We start from the raw sequence: 16,789 nt of genomic DNA on the forward strand, positions 1-16,789 counted from the left end.
GCCGCCAGTTTCAATTTTTCAATTAGCAAATATATGCAAAATTACGAGAGCTAATGAATATTCAAAATCTAATATCTATTCGAAAGAATTCGGAGGTCCGTTTTGCTCCCACAAAATTTTTGCTCCTTACAAAATATTGTGATCGACAAAATGTTTTTGTTTTTTTTTAAGGCCTCCATTTTGCCCCTGTCCCCCCTATAACCTATTAAAAAAAGCAGAGCACTGTACAATTATAATTGTCAGGCCATTTGATAAAATCGATATTTTTGATAGAAATCGATTATCGATAAAAAAAATAATTTCCATTTTCTTATTTTTTAATAAATTAATGACTAAATACTTAATTTATCTATTCACTTTATATTTTGTTGACGCCTGGAAAAATGTTAAAAATAAAAAATATAACGATTGTCAATGGTGATCATTTTATTCTCCATACATATGTAATTCTTGGTATATAGATGCCACATGGGGACTGTATATGGCACCCCCCACACGGGACCTTAACGAGACTGACACGCAGTGCGATGAATTTTTTTTATGATATCGAGTAATTTAAATCTACCCGCCCTTTGACCCCACGTGACTTGTCAACCGTGAAACCCTCAAAATCATCCCCTTGAAAATAAATCGATGGTCCCGCGCACACGATGAGCCTCGGATTGAGACCATTGAGACTAGGTGTCCGTCATCCTCCTCTGATTGTCGCACTCCTCTCACTCCATCCTCGTCTCAACCTTGAATTTCCTCCACGACGACCTCCCGGAGCGTTTACTCTCGGCGGGTGAAGTTGTTTTTACTCGTACTCCCCCAAAAGCCTCATGTGCTGATCTGTACGCACTATTAAAAGTGCGTAAAACGGCAAAAAAATTATTAAATACACTCATGTTTTGGTGTTGGAGAACTCAGTGTGTGGAGAATGGTCTTGTGCTTCACAGGGATGATTTAACCTCTCGCTGAGGGCTCAGGGTCATCCAACTATTTTACCCAAGTGTTCCAGTTGAAATTACGGACTCTATGAAGACTCAGTGATGAATTTTTGAATTTAATCGGGGGAAATGTGAGCTGGGAATCGGATTCCTGGTGATTGATGCTTGGATTATCATTGTGAAAATTAAGTAAGTAGTCATTCCTGCTCCTTTAATTAAACAAAGTACTCGGTTTACTTCATGTTGAATGGAGAAATTATCAATGGATGAAGAACTCAGTGTTATGTCATTTTATCGATTACTGAAAGATAATCATTTCAATAATTAGTGTACGTCGATGGGAACGGAATTAAAAATTTGTGATTTGTAGGAATTCAATATAATTTATTAATCAATTAATACCATTTTTTAATTTCATAAAATGGGCGTCATTTCCCTCTGCTCTGAAATTCATATTTTTCCTCGCAAATTAAATTATGGACTCCAATTCCTAGGATATTTCCAAAAATCGAAAACTGAAAATTCGAGATGACAGTTGCGATTGAAGTTTCAATTTTCACTTTGAAATGTGCCGCGCCTGGCGTCACCCCGCGAATCCCCGCGAAACGGTGGGTTTCCAAATACATTTTTTCCATTTTCCCCCCCACGTATGAAATAAAACGCCCTAACCTCTGAGTTCCCACAAAAAGGAGTCAGTACTGAGTGGTAGATTATTTATTTTGTCCACCAGCTGAACAAGTGCTCCCTCGAGTATCAAATGTGGATTAACCCCAGTGGTGCGAGTACCCGTTGGATGGAATTACCGAGGACATAACTAACATTTTGAATAATTCAGGATGGTGCAGCGACCGGTTGTACCTCGACGCAACGTCAGGATTCTCCTGATCGGTGATCAGAGTGTGGGTAAGACATCCCTGATCCTGTCGTTGGTGAGTGAGGAATATGCCGAGGAGGTGCCGCACAAGGCCGAGGAAATAACGATACCAGCAGACGTTACCCCAGAGCAAGTGCCGACCCACATCGTTGATTACTCCTCGACAGAGCAGACTGAGGATCAGCTGATGGATGAGATCCAGAAGGCCCACGTAATCTGCGTCGTCTACTCGGTTGATGACGAGGACACCCTGGACAGAGCTGCAAGCTACTGGCTGCCACTCGTCAGGAAATGCTCGAGCATAAATAGATGTCCTGTTGTTCTCGTAGGGAATAAAATTGATCTCGTCGATTATTCCACCATCGAGGCGGTCTACCCCATCATGAAGGAGTTCTCGGAGATCGAGAGCTGTATTGAGTGCTCTGCCAAGACACTCCAAAACATATCTGAGATGTTTTATTATGCTCAGAAAGCGGTGCTGCATCCCACAACTCCACTGTATAATTACGACACTCAGGAACTCACCGACGAGTGCAAAAGAGCTCTCCAGAGAATATTCAAGATTTGTGATCTCGATAATGATGGGCTGCTCAATGATATGGAGCTCAATAACTTCCAGCAGTCGTGCTTCAATACTCCTCTGCAGCCCCAGGTCCTGGAAGACGTCAAGGCGGTGCTGTCGAAAAATATTCACGATGGCACGTGCAATGGATGTGTCACCATGAAAGGTCATATATTTTATATTATTTTATGAGAATGTCTATGCCCATGAACGAATAATTTCTCAATTCAAATTTTCAGGCTTCATGTATCTCCAGTGTTTATTTATCCAGCGAGGGAGGAACGAAACCACGTGGGCTGTGCTCAGGAAATTCGGATACGACAATGAGCTGCAGATGTCGAAAGATTACATCCACCCGCCGTAAGTATTTATCCCTCAAAAAAAATATATATATACATATATATGAGTAATCGTTTTAGTTTCTAAATTCGTGACAATAAAATATTCTTCACTCTCAGGCTGAAAGTACCGTCTGGTTGTACCACAGAGTTATCCCACAAAGGCCAAGAATTCCTGACAGTACTATTCATGCTGCACGATAGAGATCGTGATGGTGCTTTATCACCATCTGAAATGGACTCGTTGTTTTCGCGTTGCGTGACACCACCATGGGGCGACGAGTTCAAACACACTGTATCCACTAATGAAAAGGTATTTTTAGGAACTAGGATATTCTAGGATTAGATGAATGACGCCAACGATGACCCCAAAACTACTGGGTGGTACAATGTGGACATCCTTATTTTTTCAAAATTATAAAAAAATAATTTTCACTGATTCGGGATTCATTAATGTTGCAGGGCTGGATCACCTATCAAGGATACATGTGTCAATGGGCCCTTATGACGCTGACAAACGTTCGAAAAACTCTGGAGTACATGGCATACCTCGGCTACAACATCTTCAACAATGAGTGTCAAACGAGTGCTGTTACTGTAACCAGAGAGAAAAAATTAGATCTAGCCAAGAAGCAGTCCAGTCGAAATGTCTACACATGTCACGTCATTGGTCGAAAGAGCAGTGGAAAAACCACGCTATGTAGGACGTTTATTGATCCGAAACTCGAGGTATTGATCTGACTGGTATTTCCTGAATGAGGAGTTTTATTTACAAATTAGGTTTTCTCTCCGCAGAAATTGACTGATGATAAAGTACCAGCGAATGCTCAGTTGGCTGCGAATACGGTGCACGTTTATGGCCAGGAGAAGACTATTATATTGAGAGATATTAATATTTTGAATGTTCAAGATGCCTTAACTCCTGCACAAATACAGTGCGATGCTGCAGCCCTTGTTTACGATTCTAGCGATCCAAAATCGTTCGAGTATATCGCTCGTATTTATATTGTGAGTAAAAAATACCATATTATAAAAAATTACATTAAAATATTGCAATAGAATAATTTTTTATCTGAAATTTGATGGGTAAGGAACAGAAAAAAATCCAATGAAAGACTTTTATTCCGTAGATCTTGTTCCAAAAAATATTGTCATTGAAAAAAAATCTAGAATAGCCTCAATTGATTATTATAATTCCAGAAATATTTTGCGGACAGCAAAATACCCGTACTAATAGTTGCAAACAAGAGTGACCTCGCTGAAGTGAAACAGGAGTACCTGCTGCAGCCAGCGAGTTTCTGCAGCAAATACAAACTCATGCCCCCACAACCGTACAGCATTACTCGGACTGTACGACCGGAGATATTCGTCAAATTAGCAACAATGGCTGCCTTTCCGTGAGTATCTCCCCCAAATCAATGACAGGGTTTAAATCAGAATATTCCACTTTTAATTTGACTAGACAGCTTGACGAAAAACTCGTACTCCAGTCGCTTTAGACATTCTTCGGTTTTAAATCCATTTATTACAAGATTTCCTGCAAGTTCTCCTCTTATTTATCTTTCTTTAATTTTAATTTACGACATGAACGAATAAATCCACGATATTGTTGATTAAATTCGAATTAGAGATGTCAAGTGCCAGTGTTTAGAGCAAAAAGGATTGAATAAATTCATTTTTCGATTGGAAACAAAAATCAGGAACTAATAGAAAGCAATTTCGTGTTTAGCCGCTTTCAAGCAGCGTGGGTATTATTTTACAAACACAGGTTGGTTCAATTTTGTACACTGTTTAAATTTTAATCGTAGGCACGTCTAGCTGAAGCGATTTGCTGTATTTTTTTTTTAATTCACCATTTGGATGTTAAATGCTGAAATAAAACCAAAGCTTCTGGGACCATTTAATGTTTTGCATATTAATTGTTGTTGAAGACGTGCAGTTGGATTGAAGGAAAGAACTTGTCCATTCATTCTCTCTGAATTGTTTCAGCCGTTTGAGGCGTATGGTCCACATGTTGCTTGTCAATCCTTCACCAAATCAATGGTGGAATTGTTTCACAAGGTTCCTCTTCGTATTTTTTATCAGCTTTTATTCATCGAGTGATTATCGTTTATAATTCACACTTTTGGAATGCGCATGGACATTTTATTTCATGCTAAACTTTAATCCTTGCTTCGTATTTTTTATTTTGTTAATAATAAATAATACCGAAGTGGTATAATCGAGGAAATACGAACAGAAACTTTTTCGATGTTGAGAGTAAAAGCCATTTGTTTCATTTATTCGTGCAAGTGTTGTAATCTATTGGCTTTAATCAATAGTTCAGCATGTGATGTTGAACACCAGTGATGGGTTAATTGTTTGAATTGGGGCTTTGATGGTTTCAGACACATGAAGCAGTTCGGTCTCGTTCAAGGGGATTCAGTCGTCTGGTGGAAGGCTGGTCTTGGAATAGCAGCAGCCACTGTAGCTGGTTTCATGATGATGCGTGTACTCAACACGAACAAAAGATAGTCTTACCATATTATATATTTTTTTTCTCCTATCCCTATTCCTCGTAATATACCACTTGTTTAAGAGAACAATGCCCTTATCGTAAAGCACGCGTTAAGTTAATAAACACTGTTCCCAAATTCAATATTCTTATTCATTTAATCCAATCCTTGTAGATTGAAGATTAATCCAGGGGTATAAATTGCAGAGTTGTCTGCATTTTCATTGAAATTCAGGTGAAATATATCTCACCTTTATCTCAGGTTATCGTTCAGAACGAGAGATACGAGACTCTCTACATCTGAGAGGGTAAATCATTTTCTTTTTCAGTCGTAAACAAATACTCGGTCTTACGTGCTATCACAGTGTGAGGATTTTCAGGATTTGTTATCGAGATTCTTGTGATGAGAATAAAGGAATGAATGGAATAATCATTTCATTGAACAATTTTTTATTCACTTCTATGAGTTGAGAAGTTTAATTTAATTTTTAGTTTGAGATGCATTCAAGGGAAGAGGCAGTAAATGGAAATTTAAAACAACGATTTACGTATTAACAACTAATTTTATTCTCTTCCCATAATTTTCTAGTACATCACCAACGAATTGGATCCATATTCCACTCCGGAATATTTAAAAGCAATGACAAGGGAATTATCATTTCCATTAACGGATAATTTGGGGAATCGTCTATTCAGGCATTTACAAATCTGAAAAAGAATAATTAGTGAGGTTATTACAACAACAAAGAATATAAGAAATATAAATTAATTTGGAGACTCTTAAATTGAGAAACCGAATGAGGATTACTCATTCAGAAGATTTTCTAGTTTTTAGATTTTCTAGAGTGAAAAATACTAACGATTAGCGGTTTTGCACTGGCGTAGGGCCTCATTGAATCCCTCGCAGAGGGTGAGATCTGACTGGTGCTGGGCGCACTCGAGGAATTGCTTGATTTCCCAGGCACAGGCACCACCAGCCTGAGATGGAGCCTGCATGTTCTGCTGTGGCACTGGAGCTGGAGCAGCAGCCGCTGCTGGTTCAGATGAGCCACCACTGAAGAGTCCAGTCATGGCGTGTCCAATGGTGTGACCAACTGCTGATCCAATGGCAACACCTCCAGCAGTTGCTGCCATTTGGCCCATCAATCCAGGACCCTGAGGGGCTGCAGCAACCATTGGACTAGCAGCTGGAGCCTGAACCGGAGCTGGAGGATGAGCTGCAGGGGCAGCTCTAGCTGGAGCAGCTGCAGGCCTCACGCTGAAATAAAATCACTCATTAGATTTGATTTGAACAAGAGGATCGAACAAGTTGGCAGATGCACCATTATCTCCAAGTAATTCGCAATGTATTTTTGCTATCTTCTCTCTCCATCAAGATGGCGAATATCTGTGAGAACTTTTCAAAGCGAAATAGAAGATCCTACAAAAAATTATCATGAAAATTGCATCATATTTGATAAATTCGAGATATTGAACTGAAACTGACGTTTAGGCATTTGATCTGACGAGTGTCAACTCTTGGTTGATAATTTCACTGATATAAAATTACTCATTTTTCTTCGTCTACGTCAGGTCTGTAGAGCCCTAGACCTTGTGCTCGTGACGTAACGCATTTATGAAATGCAAAATTGTGTCACTAATTGAGAAACTTCAGGGATTTAAGGTGATTGGAAGGATTCAATTACACTTACGTCCTTGGAGGAGGTCCTGATGCGCGTCCTCGTCGTGGCATGATTGGCAATTGATTTGTAATCAACGGGTTTGATTGAAATTTCACGTGTATTCACTCGGTTATTCACGTTATAACTGAAGTTCTGAGATGAAGAACGAGGGATTTTGTCGATAACGTCACGTTGTGCAATGTCCACCGGAAGTAGAGGAGGGGATTGTCTATTGCGCAGCTTTTCCGAGTTTTAGATTCACTCTAGAATTTTCTAGAATTCAAAATCAAATTTGATTCAGCGCTCGATGCAGTTGTCGAAGTCAACTGGCGGGATTTTAATTCTCATGACGAATTTATAGCCGATTGCATGTTTATTATTGGCATTTTGAGACTTTCAACCCTTCGAGTTCTGTATTTACGAGATCTAGTGGTTTTTCCCCGCACAATTCCCTAGATTTTAATGTGAATTTTAGTTCTCACAGGTTTACTAATTACGATCAGAAAACTGTATAAAAAATTATAAATTTAGGATGCAACAGAAGGTCATAACCCACGACATGCCGGCAATTAATTTTCAAAGTGAAATAACAATGGGGAGATTCCAATTACGCAAAAATAAAACATCCTTTTTTCCATTACATATTGCATTATATATAGCACTAGCGCTGCCTCGGCCGCTAAAGCGACCGGGACATTGATAAGATTTCCATTTTGGAATGCATTTGCAAATGTTTTATGAGAATGATAATTGATGTTTCGATAGTTACTCATTAATCACTTCCTCATATAAATCCTCTACGATATCTCCATCTGGAGGTGCTATACACTCATCTAGATACATCTTGAAGTCATTGCTATTGAATGTTCCACCCCAACAGATAGTAGAAGTTGGGCAAATTCAGCTTCTTCTCGTCAGCCTCTTCTCTGGCAGAGTGAACTTGGAAAAGATGGGTTTTACTTATTTATGTAATAGCGATGTTTTGGGGATGCTTTCACTAAGAGGGGATTAATGGGAATTTTAATCGATGTGGTCGATTTGATCAGATGAACCAATCGACCAACAGGTCAACCAAACAACCAACCAAATCAACTAACCAACCAATTAATCAACCAACTAGTTCAACCAACCAACCAACGAAATATACCATTAAAAGGACATATAAATAGTATACTATTAATTTGCTTTCGAAACAAAAAGATTGAGCAAAAGTTAAAATTTCAGTACAACATGAAAATCCTATTTTCACGTTAAAAATACGATAACTCAATGGAAAATTGTGGGCATCACATAACTCACGTATTTTTTTAACGCTTATTAAAGCTTTCAAATCACGATGTAAAATATTATCTGAGAACATGAAATAAGCCAAAATTGGACTGCCGTATCCCTGCCGCCAAATTTCTGTTAAACCGCCTGTAGTGCCTCCTTTCTTCTGGTAGTGGTATTAAATATTTCTGGGTTCACTCAAACCCCCGCAATTTCGTTTCGGACTCTTCATATTCATTGGTTTTGATTGAATTGACACCCCCATAATCTCTTGTTGTACGTGTGGTTTCGCGTGTTTATCCTGAAGGGCCTGAAACGTTAATACAGAAATTTTTATAATAAAACGTAAAACCACAGTGAATATTCGAAAATGCCAGAGGTTAAAGATGATCCTCGACAAGTCCTGACGCTTCTAAATTCCTTAGGGTTTGTGGGAATCACTGCGGAGCAGCTAAAAACATTCATGAAGGGTATGTACTAGAATCTAACGGTTTTCCTCACTTTTTTTCAATTTAAACATTGAAAGAAAGCAATTTTATCTTATAGTCTTAAGAAATTAATTAAACAACTTTATGGAGAAAATAAAACCACTGTTGGAATTCGGTAATGTATGAGTAAATAATCGACAAAGTGTAATATTACGTATTTTTTCAATTTATAAATAATAAATATATTAAAAGCGTTTTCAAGTCTCGAAATCTTCGGTGTTATCTAAGAAATATTTAAATGATAAATACAATTGATTTTTTAAAAATATGATTGTTATTAGAATTCAAGTTATAGGGGAGTGCAGGGTAATATGGATACGTTCTTATTTGAATTGAATAAATTGAATTGAATAAAACGATAAACGCCTTATTGAAAATCATTCAATTACTATCATCTTTGTGTTTTTAATTGTTTAATGACTGAATAATTTTGAACCCACTCGATGATGGAAATTGTTACTAGCCAAGCCTATCAATCGACTCATTGCAAAATGCTTCATTCATCTATTTATGTTTCTCAGAATATGGGAAAACATTAAAAAAATTAAGAATGTCACTAAATTCATTTCTTTATTTTGATTCGCAGACCTGAAAATTTATCGCAAAGTCAAGGAGCGTGAACGTCAACAGTGGAAGGATGGAATGAAACGAAAGATTCTGCAAAAACAGAAGACGGAATTAGCGAAATTATTGATGGGACCTTCAAGTCCAGAACCTCCGCAAGCACCTGCTGATCCTATTGTGGAGATACAAATCGAGTGTGTTTCTGACAGTGACACGAACGATGAAAGAGATAATGCAATAGTCGAAACTAAAAGAGAGAACTTCCATAAAATAAGGGCTCTCCAGAAAAAAGAAACAACTGTTCCAACCAATTCCGTGAATGTGGGTAAGACATTGCGAAATCACAGTAATGTGAATCAGGAGATAAAGACACATCGTGGATTGAGAAATGTAACACCTCCGCGATCTGCAAGTGCCCCAGACCTATCAGAACCAGCGCCAAGAGTTTCCAGATCAAAAAGTACTTCCTCCGAGCCCACGAAAATGTCTTCTAGAAACCCATCAAGATGTTCCTCTCGATCACAATCCAAATCCTGTAAGTGTCAAGCACGAATTTTACTTTATCCCCAGCATATTTTCTGTGGAAAAATCATTCAGAATATGTTTTCACAATGTTGGAATAGGATCACTCCTACCTTGGACCTTTTACACGTTGACACTTTGTATTATCCATTAATTACGTAATATAGAGGAGCCTGGGGTAGAAGAGATATACAAAAAATTGTTCCATTCTTGATTTATAATATTTTTTATAGTACTAACAGTCAAGTTGAGAATAATAAAAGTGGTACTATCCGTTCGTTTTAAATTTCTTAGTCAAACAGGAACGTACACTTTTTGTCTAGAAGTGTTCTAACGTAATAAAAAATGATAATAATTGGATCATTTCCATGCAAATTTGAAGCTTATTGAATAAACTTTCAAATGAGCTCAAAATATAAACAGGTTATAGTAGAGAAAGTTCGGAATTGCCAACTGCCAGGAAAAAACCAGCGTGACGATGAAGGATTGTTTTGCAATGGAATCCCTGAAATACTCTCTGCCTTTGCCTCCTAGGTTGTTTCTTGTCTCTTTGATACAAATTTCTAGAATCGACTCATTTTTTTGAATATTGTCTTTAGAATTATTGTATAGAACTGAAAATGTTATGTTTAGAAGAGTCTGTTGGGCTTTTCCAGTCTTCTCTTAATCCTCTTCAACAGATAGTACTACACCAATTTAAATAAAAAAATTTGATTGACAAGAAAAATCCATCTGAACCTCATCAACCCAATATCAACCTATCCTTTGCACTTAAAATTCTTAATCAACTGATCATTTATCTCCACAGTCATTCGACCTTGGCGATTAAATCCAGAGACTCAGGGTATTCTACAAACCGTTAAATCAGATCCAGTGGCGCTCTACCAGAATTATCAAAAAGGATGGAAGCAAATATCATTCCCCGGAGAGAACCCACACACAGATATTCGATGGGCAGTGAGAGAAAAAATGTTAGGGATTGATCCAACTCCAAAACCAATCCTTAAAAAATCCTGTAGCACAATGAGTGTGAAACGAAGATGATATATCATCTATATTTTTAAATAACCATGGAGAAAAATCAATCGGTTAATTAGCATTAGGAAAGCACGGAAGTTAATTATCTTAACAATGATGATTAGATAGTACATTTATTTTTTATTTTTTACATTTAATTATAGATATAATTTTTTACATTGAATGATGTCTCTTAGGCTTGATCTGCTTTGAATGCTCGGGTGAATTTAATGTTGTCAGGTCTATGCAAGTGGTGCAGTAATTTAGCCTCTATTTGACGAGCTGCACGCTCTGTTAAGACGAGAGTGTCATGTTTCAACATACTGTAGACGTTTAAACCTGTGAAGAAGCAAAAATAATGGGTTAAAAACAGAGTATTCATTTTGTTCATCAAAAAAATTAATTGTGTAGATAATAGAACTTTTCTTCTGTTCTTTAAACGTATGTACATATTAATTCTGATTGCAATAAATTATATTTAATAAAGAAACGTTGAAAATGTTAATTTGATAATTTAGGTGAAAGCAAAATGTTGGTAGGGGAGGGTGGGATAACGGGGAGACCTGAACACTAATGAACATGAAATGGACAGTATGAAAGTTCAGAGAGGATGGGGTAAAATGGTCACTTGACCTTAATTTTATTTTCTTTAAAATTGAGAAAACACTCTAGAGTGAAATAGACTGGCTTAGTTGACAATTCATAAATAGTTAATTGCTTCATTCAATGATACAAATGGGGTGGAAAATCAATTATCAAAATTAATTCAACCCTATCAAGTTTATGGACATGTGGTAGAAACGATTCGAAAGAAAAAGTATTAGTTAAGGGATAAAACAAAATGATTCAGTTAAATAACGAAGTGGTGAAAGGGAATAAGTAAATTTGGCTCGTGCCTCAGTTTTCATGAATATCTGAAAATTCAAGAGAAATAACAAAATTTGTGAAAATACATTTTTTTAGTTCTCCTTTTACTGTACGAAAGACTTCTAGAGAAAAAATTCGCTATCCCCTCAGATCTTGAGATATTGATGAAGAAATCAACGGGAGAATAAATCGACTCAGTTCCACTGAACACTCCACTGCAGGACTCACTCATCTGAGATCTTAGAAATCGGAGCTTCTCAAAATTTAGCTAAAAATGTCTTACCATAGACTGGCATCAAATTAACGTGTTTCAAATCGTCGGTAGCCAATGTAATATTCTCAGGCATCACATCCTCCACATCAACGAAAAGTAAAGAAGGTCCCCAGTTTCTCTCCTCCATAAGCGATTCGATAAACTCTGGAGAATTAGTGGGAATTTCCAAGTCATTGACCAAATGAAGATCGTCCTGAGCGAGTTTTATAGACAGGGCACTTGTCAGACCAGCAATTCTGACATAAAATGGTAGCATGTAGAAGTGAGTGGTTGGAGATCGTGGACCATGAGCCTGACCTCCATTGATCCAGTGGGGAGCTCTAATACTTCCTTGTCTAGCTCTTCCTGTACCTTTTTGAGGCCAGGGTTTGCGACCACCACCTGGCATTTCAGCTCTGGATTTTCCATGTGCAAAATTCTGTTAAATAAACAAACAAATCCACTTCACTAGTTATTAACTAAATTGGAAGAAGAACATCCACTGGTACTGATAGTAAAATAGTGAAGAAAGATAGGTGCTTTCACATAATGCGAATATGAAAAAGAAAGTCTATGTTTTTCTATCAAGAATCGGCTACTATTTTGTAACTTACAAAGTAATAAATGGCAGAACATTTCCTTATCGAGGCTTTTTGCATTATAAATATTTTTGAAGGAAAGAAAAGTTTTGAGGAATGACGGAAATTGACGATTACTTTCAGAAATATTCTTTAAATAGTATAAATTGGAATATTGAATTGAATTCATTTTTTTCATTCTCACGTAAAAAAACAAAAGATTATGTTAGAATGAACAGGACTATGAAAATTTTCTAAACTATGATGAGACAATGGTAAAGCTATTATAATAATAATAGATATTACAAGAAATGGTTAGACATCTTTATAAAGAAAATAAACGCTTTTACCACTGACTCTAAAAGTAAATAAATAAAAATTTCACGCATTCAGATAGAATCATGTTGTTACTGTATGTAATGAAATAATTAGTAAGAGTCTTACCACATATTTATACATCCTCTGCCATCTGATATTTTGATACAAAACATCAATCCGTGGTCTATCTGCAAAAATCGCTGGATGTAATTCAGATAGACCTAACTTTTTCTCCTCAACTGTATCCAAATTTTCGATCCAAACTTGTCGTTTCTGTATGTATAGATAATCCTCATCCAAGTATTTTCGGGAGGTGATGATAGGTTTGACATTATTCACATTATTCACATTATTCACCAGTTGACTCTCAACAACACTGCTCACTTTTGAAACTTGGTCGTAGGATCTTTTAATATTTCTGAACAGATTTCCAATGAATATCGACATTTTCCTTGTTTTCTTTGATTTTTGAGGAGTTGGTGCACGCTTAGCTCCAGGCCATAACCTTTTCAAATCTCTCAGGGCACCGATCTGAAACGAAAATCCGCGCCAATTATGAATGAAGCATTCATAGAATATAAGAATATATATTTTAAACACATGCATTTATTCATGATGAATTGAATTAGAAAATTTTCAATTTCAGTGAATACCTCCTTAATTGTCATGCTCTCCTGATAATTTTTCGAAAATTTTGAATTTTCAAATTTCAGTGAATACTTGGTAGATTTTCATGCTCCGCTGATACTTTTTTGAAAATTTCGAATTTTCACATTTCAGTGAATACCTCCTCGATTTTCATGGTCCCCTGAGACATTTTTGAAAATTTCAAATTTTTTAATTTCAGTGAATAGCTCCTCGATTGCCATGCTCTCCTGATACATTTTTTAAAATTTCGAATTTTTCAATTCCAGTGAATGCCTCCTCGATTTTCATGTTGCCCTGATACTTTTCCAAAAATTCAAAATTTTCAAAAACGAATACCTCCGTGAATACCTCCTCGATTTTTATGCTCCCCTGATATTTTTCAAAAAATTTCGAATTTTCAAATTTCAGTGAATACCTCCTCTATTTTCATGCTACCCCGATACTTTTTTGAAAACTTTGAGTTTTTCAATTTCAGTGAATATCTGTTTCGTAACGGAGAAAATAACATTCACCCTATCGGCTGGTCCGAAAATTCGAAATTTTCAAGACAGTATCAGGGGAATATGAAAATCGAGGAGGTATTCACTGAAATTGAAAAAATCGAAATTTTCAAAAATTTATCAGTGGAGCATGAAAATCGAAGAGGTGTTCAGTGAAATTGAAAAATTCGAAATCGAGAAGGTATTCACTGAAATGTGAAAATTCGAAATTTTTGAAAAAGTATCAGGGGAACATGACAATTAGGAGGTATTTTTGGAAATGTGAAAATTCGAAATTTTTGAAAAAGTATCAGGGAACATGACAATTGAGGAGGTATTCACTGAAATGTGAAAATTCGAAATTTTTGAAAAAGTATCGGGGAACATGACAATCGAGGAGGTATTCACTGAAATTAAAAAATTTGAAATTTTTGAAAAAGTATCAGGAGAGCATAAAAATCGAGGAGGTATGACATTCACCCAGTCGACTGGACCGCCGTATACTTGGCGAATAAATTGATCATTTCCGTAAATTAATGTATGGAACAATCGGGAATTAATTTGGGAAATTTCGGGAAAGCCTTTTTATAATTTGGGAACGAACAGTTAATTAAGAATCATAAAAACATATTCAACCGTATACTTGGCGAATTTTTGAGGGAATGGCGAAATTTAAATTGCAACACACGTGTGAGGGGGGGAGGGGTTAGCGACGGAGCGCAGTCGCGTGACTTAACTCATCTACTCATAATTAGTATTTATTGGCCTCATATGATGATTTTACGTCTGTTGCAATTTAAATTTCGCCATTCCCTCAAAAATTCGCCAAGTATACGGTTGAATATGTTTTTATGATTCTTAATTAACTGTTCGTTCCCAAATTATAAAAAGGCTTTCCCGAAATTTCCCAAATTAATTCCTGATTGTTCCATACATTAATTTATGGAAATGATCAATTTATTCGCCAAGTATACGGCGGTCTCTGCTTTAGTCAACCCTCTTTGAAGGACATTGTGAAAGGACATCAACGTTCTGGGGCGACGCTAGTTACCTGCATGAAAAAGCGGAAAAATAGCGGTCAGCGCATGCGCAATCCATGAAATATAGGCGGGATAATTGAATATTTGACGCCATAGAAAGTCATAGAAAAGTGTGTCGAGTAGGCAATCAGTTAGCTGTCCTCATAAGATAATTTCATTCATAGAATAAATGTATGGGAGTGTACAACAAACACTTGGCACATTTAAAAATAAGTCTCAAGCGTTTATTATTACAATTTCACTATTTCCATATAAAAAATAATTTTCCGAAAGTTAATTTTGCAGATGTTTTTTTTTAATTGCATGTCGATGCAGATTAGGGATTTTTATATTTTCGTTGAAAAAATTGCTTTTGATACGAAGCTTTTCCACATGCGTGAAACATGGGCGCGATTATTAAAACGCTAGGCAATGAAGTCTTTGCTATTTTCCTTTCCAATGAGGTGTGATAGATTCGATAAAATTTAAAGATTGAACCCGGAAATCTGACAGTAGAAGATCGGCATCATTAAATATTCATGAACGGGCAAAATTAAAAAAGGAATAATCATGTGAGGAATACCATTGCACCATTGCTCAATTGCATGTCACAAAACTGGGCAGAACAGTCCATATTAGTCCTAAAAAAAGAAAAATCTTATGATGAACATAATTTGAACAGACTGTCCTTTTATGACATAGAACTTAATTCTGTTGTGAAGTGGTAAATTAGGGTAACTGCGATTTCTTCGAGGTCAGTTTTTATCTGATATCTCGGAACTGAAGGGAGATAATTTTTTCTTATCTCTCTCTATAAAAAATTGGTATGCATAAAAATAGTTATGCCCCTCCAATTCCGAGATATCAGTGAAAAACTGGACTTCAAAAAAATGCGCGTATTCGGTTACCACTTCGCTGATTTACGTAAAAACTGTGACGTGGGGCAATCTTGGTTTTTGAAAAAAATTACTGTTAAAGTTTTGTCAAAATTTTTGCTTGCTAGGACAATTTTTACGGAACTTTCAATTTCGGTATAAAAGTGCCGTAATATTCTGAGAATTTTTCTCTCCGTGTAATAAAGAATATGTTATAAAACATCTTTGTCACTCAGTTCGTGAACCAACGCTTTTCTGCCGCTGCACGACTATAAATCAATTCGTTTCTTTCCGCACTGCTTTTTAGGAATTTTTGTCTAATAATTGGTATTATATATTCCTCCAACTCAAAAATTACCGTGACAAAAGACTGTTTTTTTTAACGAACAAAGAAAAACAGTATTTTGTTCTTAAGTCAAAAAGAATATTTTCCGCACGATGTGCCGAAAAGTAACTTTACAGACACGCTCTAGTTCGCTTGCCTAAAAACGGATTTTCCCGCCCTGGTGAAGAAACAGTATATTTCATTACAAGTGCAACAAAATATTCTTTATCTCGTGGGCTTATATCATTTACTGCACTTGTATCGAAATATACGATTTCATCACAATGTACGGTAAAGTCATCTTTTATCGGAGCGTGCCTGAAATAGTATTTTTCACCCCTAGAACGGAAAAGGTGAGTTTTACGAATGTGGTTTTATAGTCCGAGCCGAAGGCGGGGACTGTAACGCGCATGAGTCAGAATCACTTTTTTCGCCGTGGCCATGATGCCATGTTATGTTTTTGTGGCCGAAAACGCGTTTTACCAGTCGCGATAACATAAAGTTACTTTTTGCCACATCGTGATGAAAAGTAATTTCACGCTTGTGTGAAAAATCACTTTTCCGCACTTGTAAGGAAATATATTACTCTGGCGATTGTGAGCTTGCAGCTTGATGCAGAATTCATAATTCACCATGAAAAAATGTATTGTTTATTGCTTGTGGTAATTTGTTTATTGACTTGCATTGATATTTCAATAGTGAACTATGA

The 16,789-nt window shown here is 36.6% G+C and overlaps 4 protein-coding genes across 9 annotated transcripts; 2 read left to right on the forward strand and 2 right to left on the reverse strand.

The window, feature by feature from the left end:
* The first annotated feature begins 510 nt into the window (after window positions 1-510).
* On the forward strand, window positions 511-5,341 carry Miro (mitochondrial Rho GTPase). Of its 4 annotated transcripts, none has more exons than XM_011305547.1 (10): window positions 511-1,118; window positions 1,765-2,531; window positions 2,605-2,725; window positions 2,824-3,016; window positions 3,166-3,432; window positions 3,499-3,711; window positions 3,904-4,100; window positions 4,433-4,471; window positions 4,693-4,764; window positions 5,091-5,341. In XM_011305547.1, exons 2-10 carry the CDS (start codon window positions 1,766-1,768, stop codon window positions 5,215-5,217), a joined length of 1,995 nt encoding a protein of 664 aa, XP_011303849.1. In that variant the 5' UTR covers window positions 511-1,118; window position 1,765; the 3' UTR covers window positions 5,218-5,341. The 4 variants fall into 4 exon arrangements, with proteins under 4 accessions (XP_011303849.1, XP_011303850.1, XP_011303851.1 ...); XM_011305548.1 differs by lacking the exon at window positions 511-1,118 and adding an exon at window positions 1,583-1,705; XM_011305549.1 differs by lacking the exons at window positions 511-1,118; window positions 4,693-4,764 and having other exon boundaries at window positions 1,583-2,531.
* Window positions 5,342-5,740: 399 nt separating this feature from the next.
* On the reverse strand, window positions 5,741-7,165 carry Chchd2 (Coiled-coil-helix-coiled-coil-helix domain containing 2). Its single transcript, XM_011305551.1, has 3 exons — window positions 6,889-7,165; window positions 6,058-6,455; window positions 5,741-5,905 (listed from the first exon to the last, which is right to left on the reverse strand). Exons 1-3 carry the CDS (start codon window positions 6,927-6,929, stop codon window positions 5,898-5,900), a joined length of 447 nt encoding a protein of 148 aa, XP_011303853.1. The 5' UTR covers window positions 6,930-7,165; the 3' UTR covers window positions 5,741-5,897.
* Window positions 7,166-8,379: 1,214 nt separating this feature from the next.
* Hyls1 (Hyls1 centriolar and ciliogenesis associated) lies at window positions 8,380-10,766 on the forward strand. Its single transcript, XM_011305552.1, has 3 exons — window positions 8,380-8,597; window positions 9,202-9,714; window positions 10,510-10,766. The coding sequence occupies exons 1-3, from the start codon at window positions 8,498-8,500 to the stop codon at window positions 10,743-10,745; spliced, it is 849 nt and encodes a 282-aa protein (XP_011303854.1). The 5' UTR covers window positions 8,380-8,497; the 3' UTR covers window positions 10,746-10,766.
* Window positions 10,767-10,835: 69 nt separating this feature from the next.
* mRpL4 (mitochondrial ribosomal protein L4) lies at window positions 10,836-16,736 on the reverse strand. 3 transcript variants are annotated; one of them, XM_011305554.1, is made up of 4 exons: window positions 16,667-16,736; window positions 12,861-13,265; window positions 11,869-12,277; window positions 10,836-11,057 (listed from the first exon to the last, which is right to left on the reverse strand). In XM_011305554.1, exons 1-4 carry the CDS (start codon window positions 16,703-16,705, stop codon window positions 10,912-10,914), a joined length of 999 nt encoding a protein of 332 aa, XP_011303856.1. In that variant the 5' UTR covers window positions 16,706-16,736; the 3' UTR covers window positions 10,836-10,911. The 3 variants fall into 3 exon arrangements, with proteins under 3 accessions (XP_011303856.1, XP_011303855.1, XP_011303858.1); XM_011305553.1 differs by lacking the exon at window positions 16,667-16,736 and adding an exon at window positions 15,464-15,521; XM_011305556.1 differs by lacking the exon at window positions 16,667-16,736 and adding an exon at window positions 13,388-13,405.
* Between the last annotated feature and the right edge of the window lie 53 nt (window positions 16,737-16,789).

Source organism: Fopius arisanus, unplaced genomic scaffold (assembly GCF_000806365.1).
Source record: "Fopius arisanus strain USDA-PBARC FA_bdor unplaced genomic scaffold, ASM80636v1 scaffold00043, whole genome shotgun sequence".
In the NCBI taxonomy this organism is placed as follows: domain Eukaryota; kingdom Metazoa; phylum Arthropoda; class Insecta; order Hymenoptera; family Braconidae; genus Fopius; species Fopius arisanus.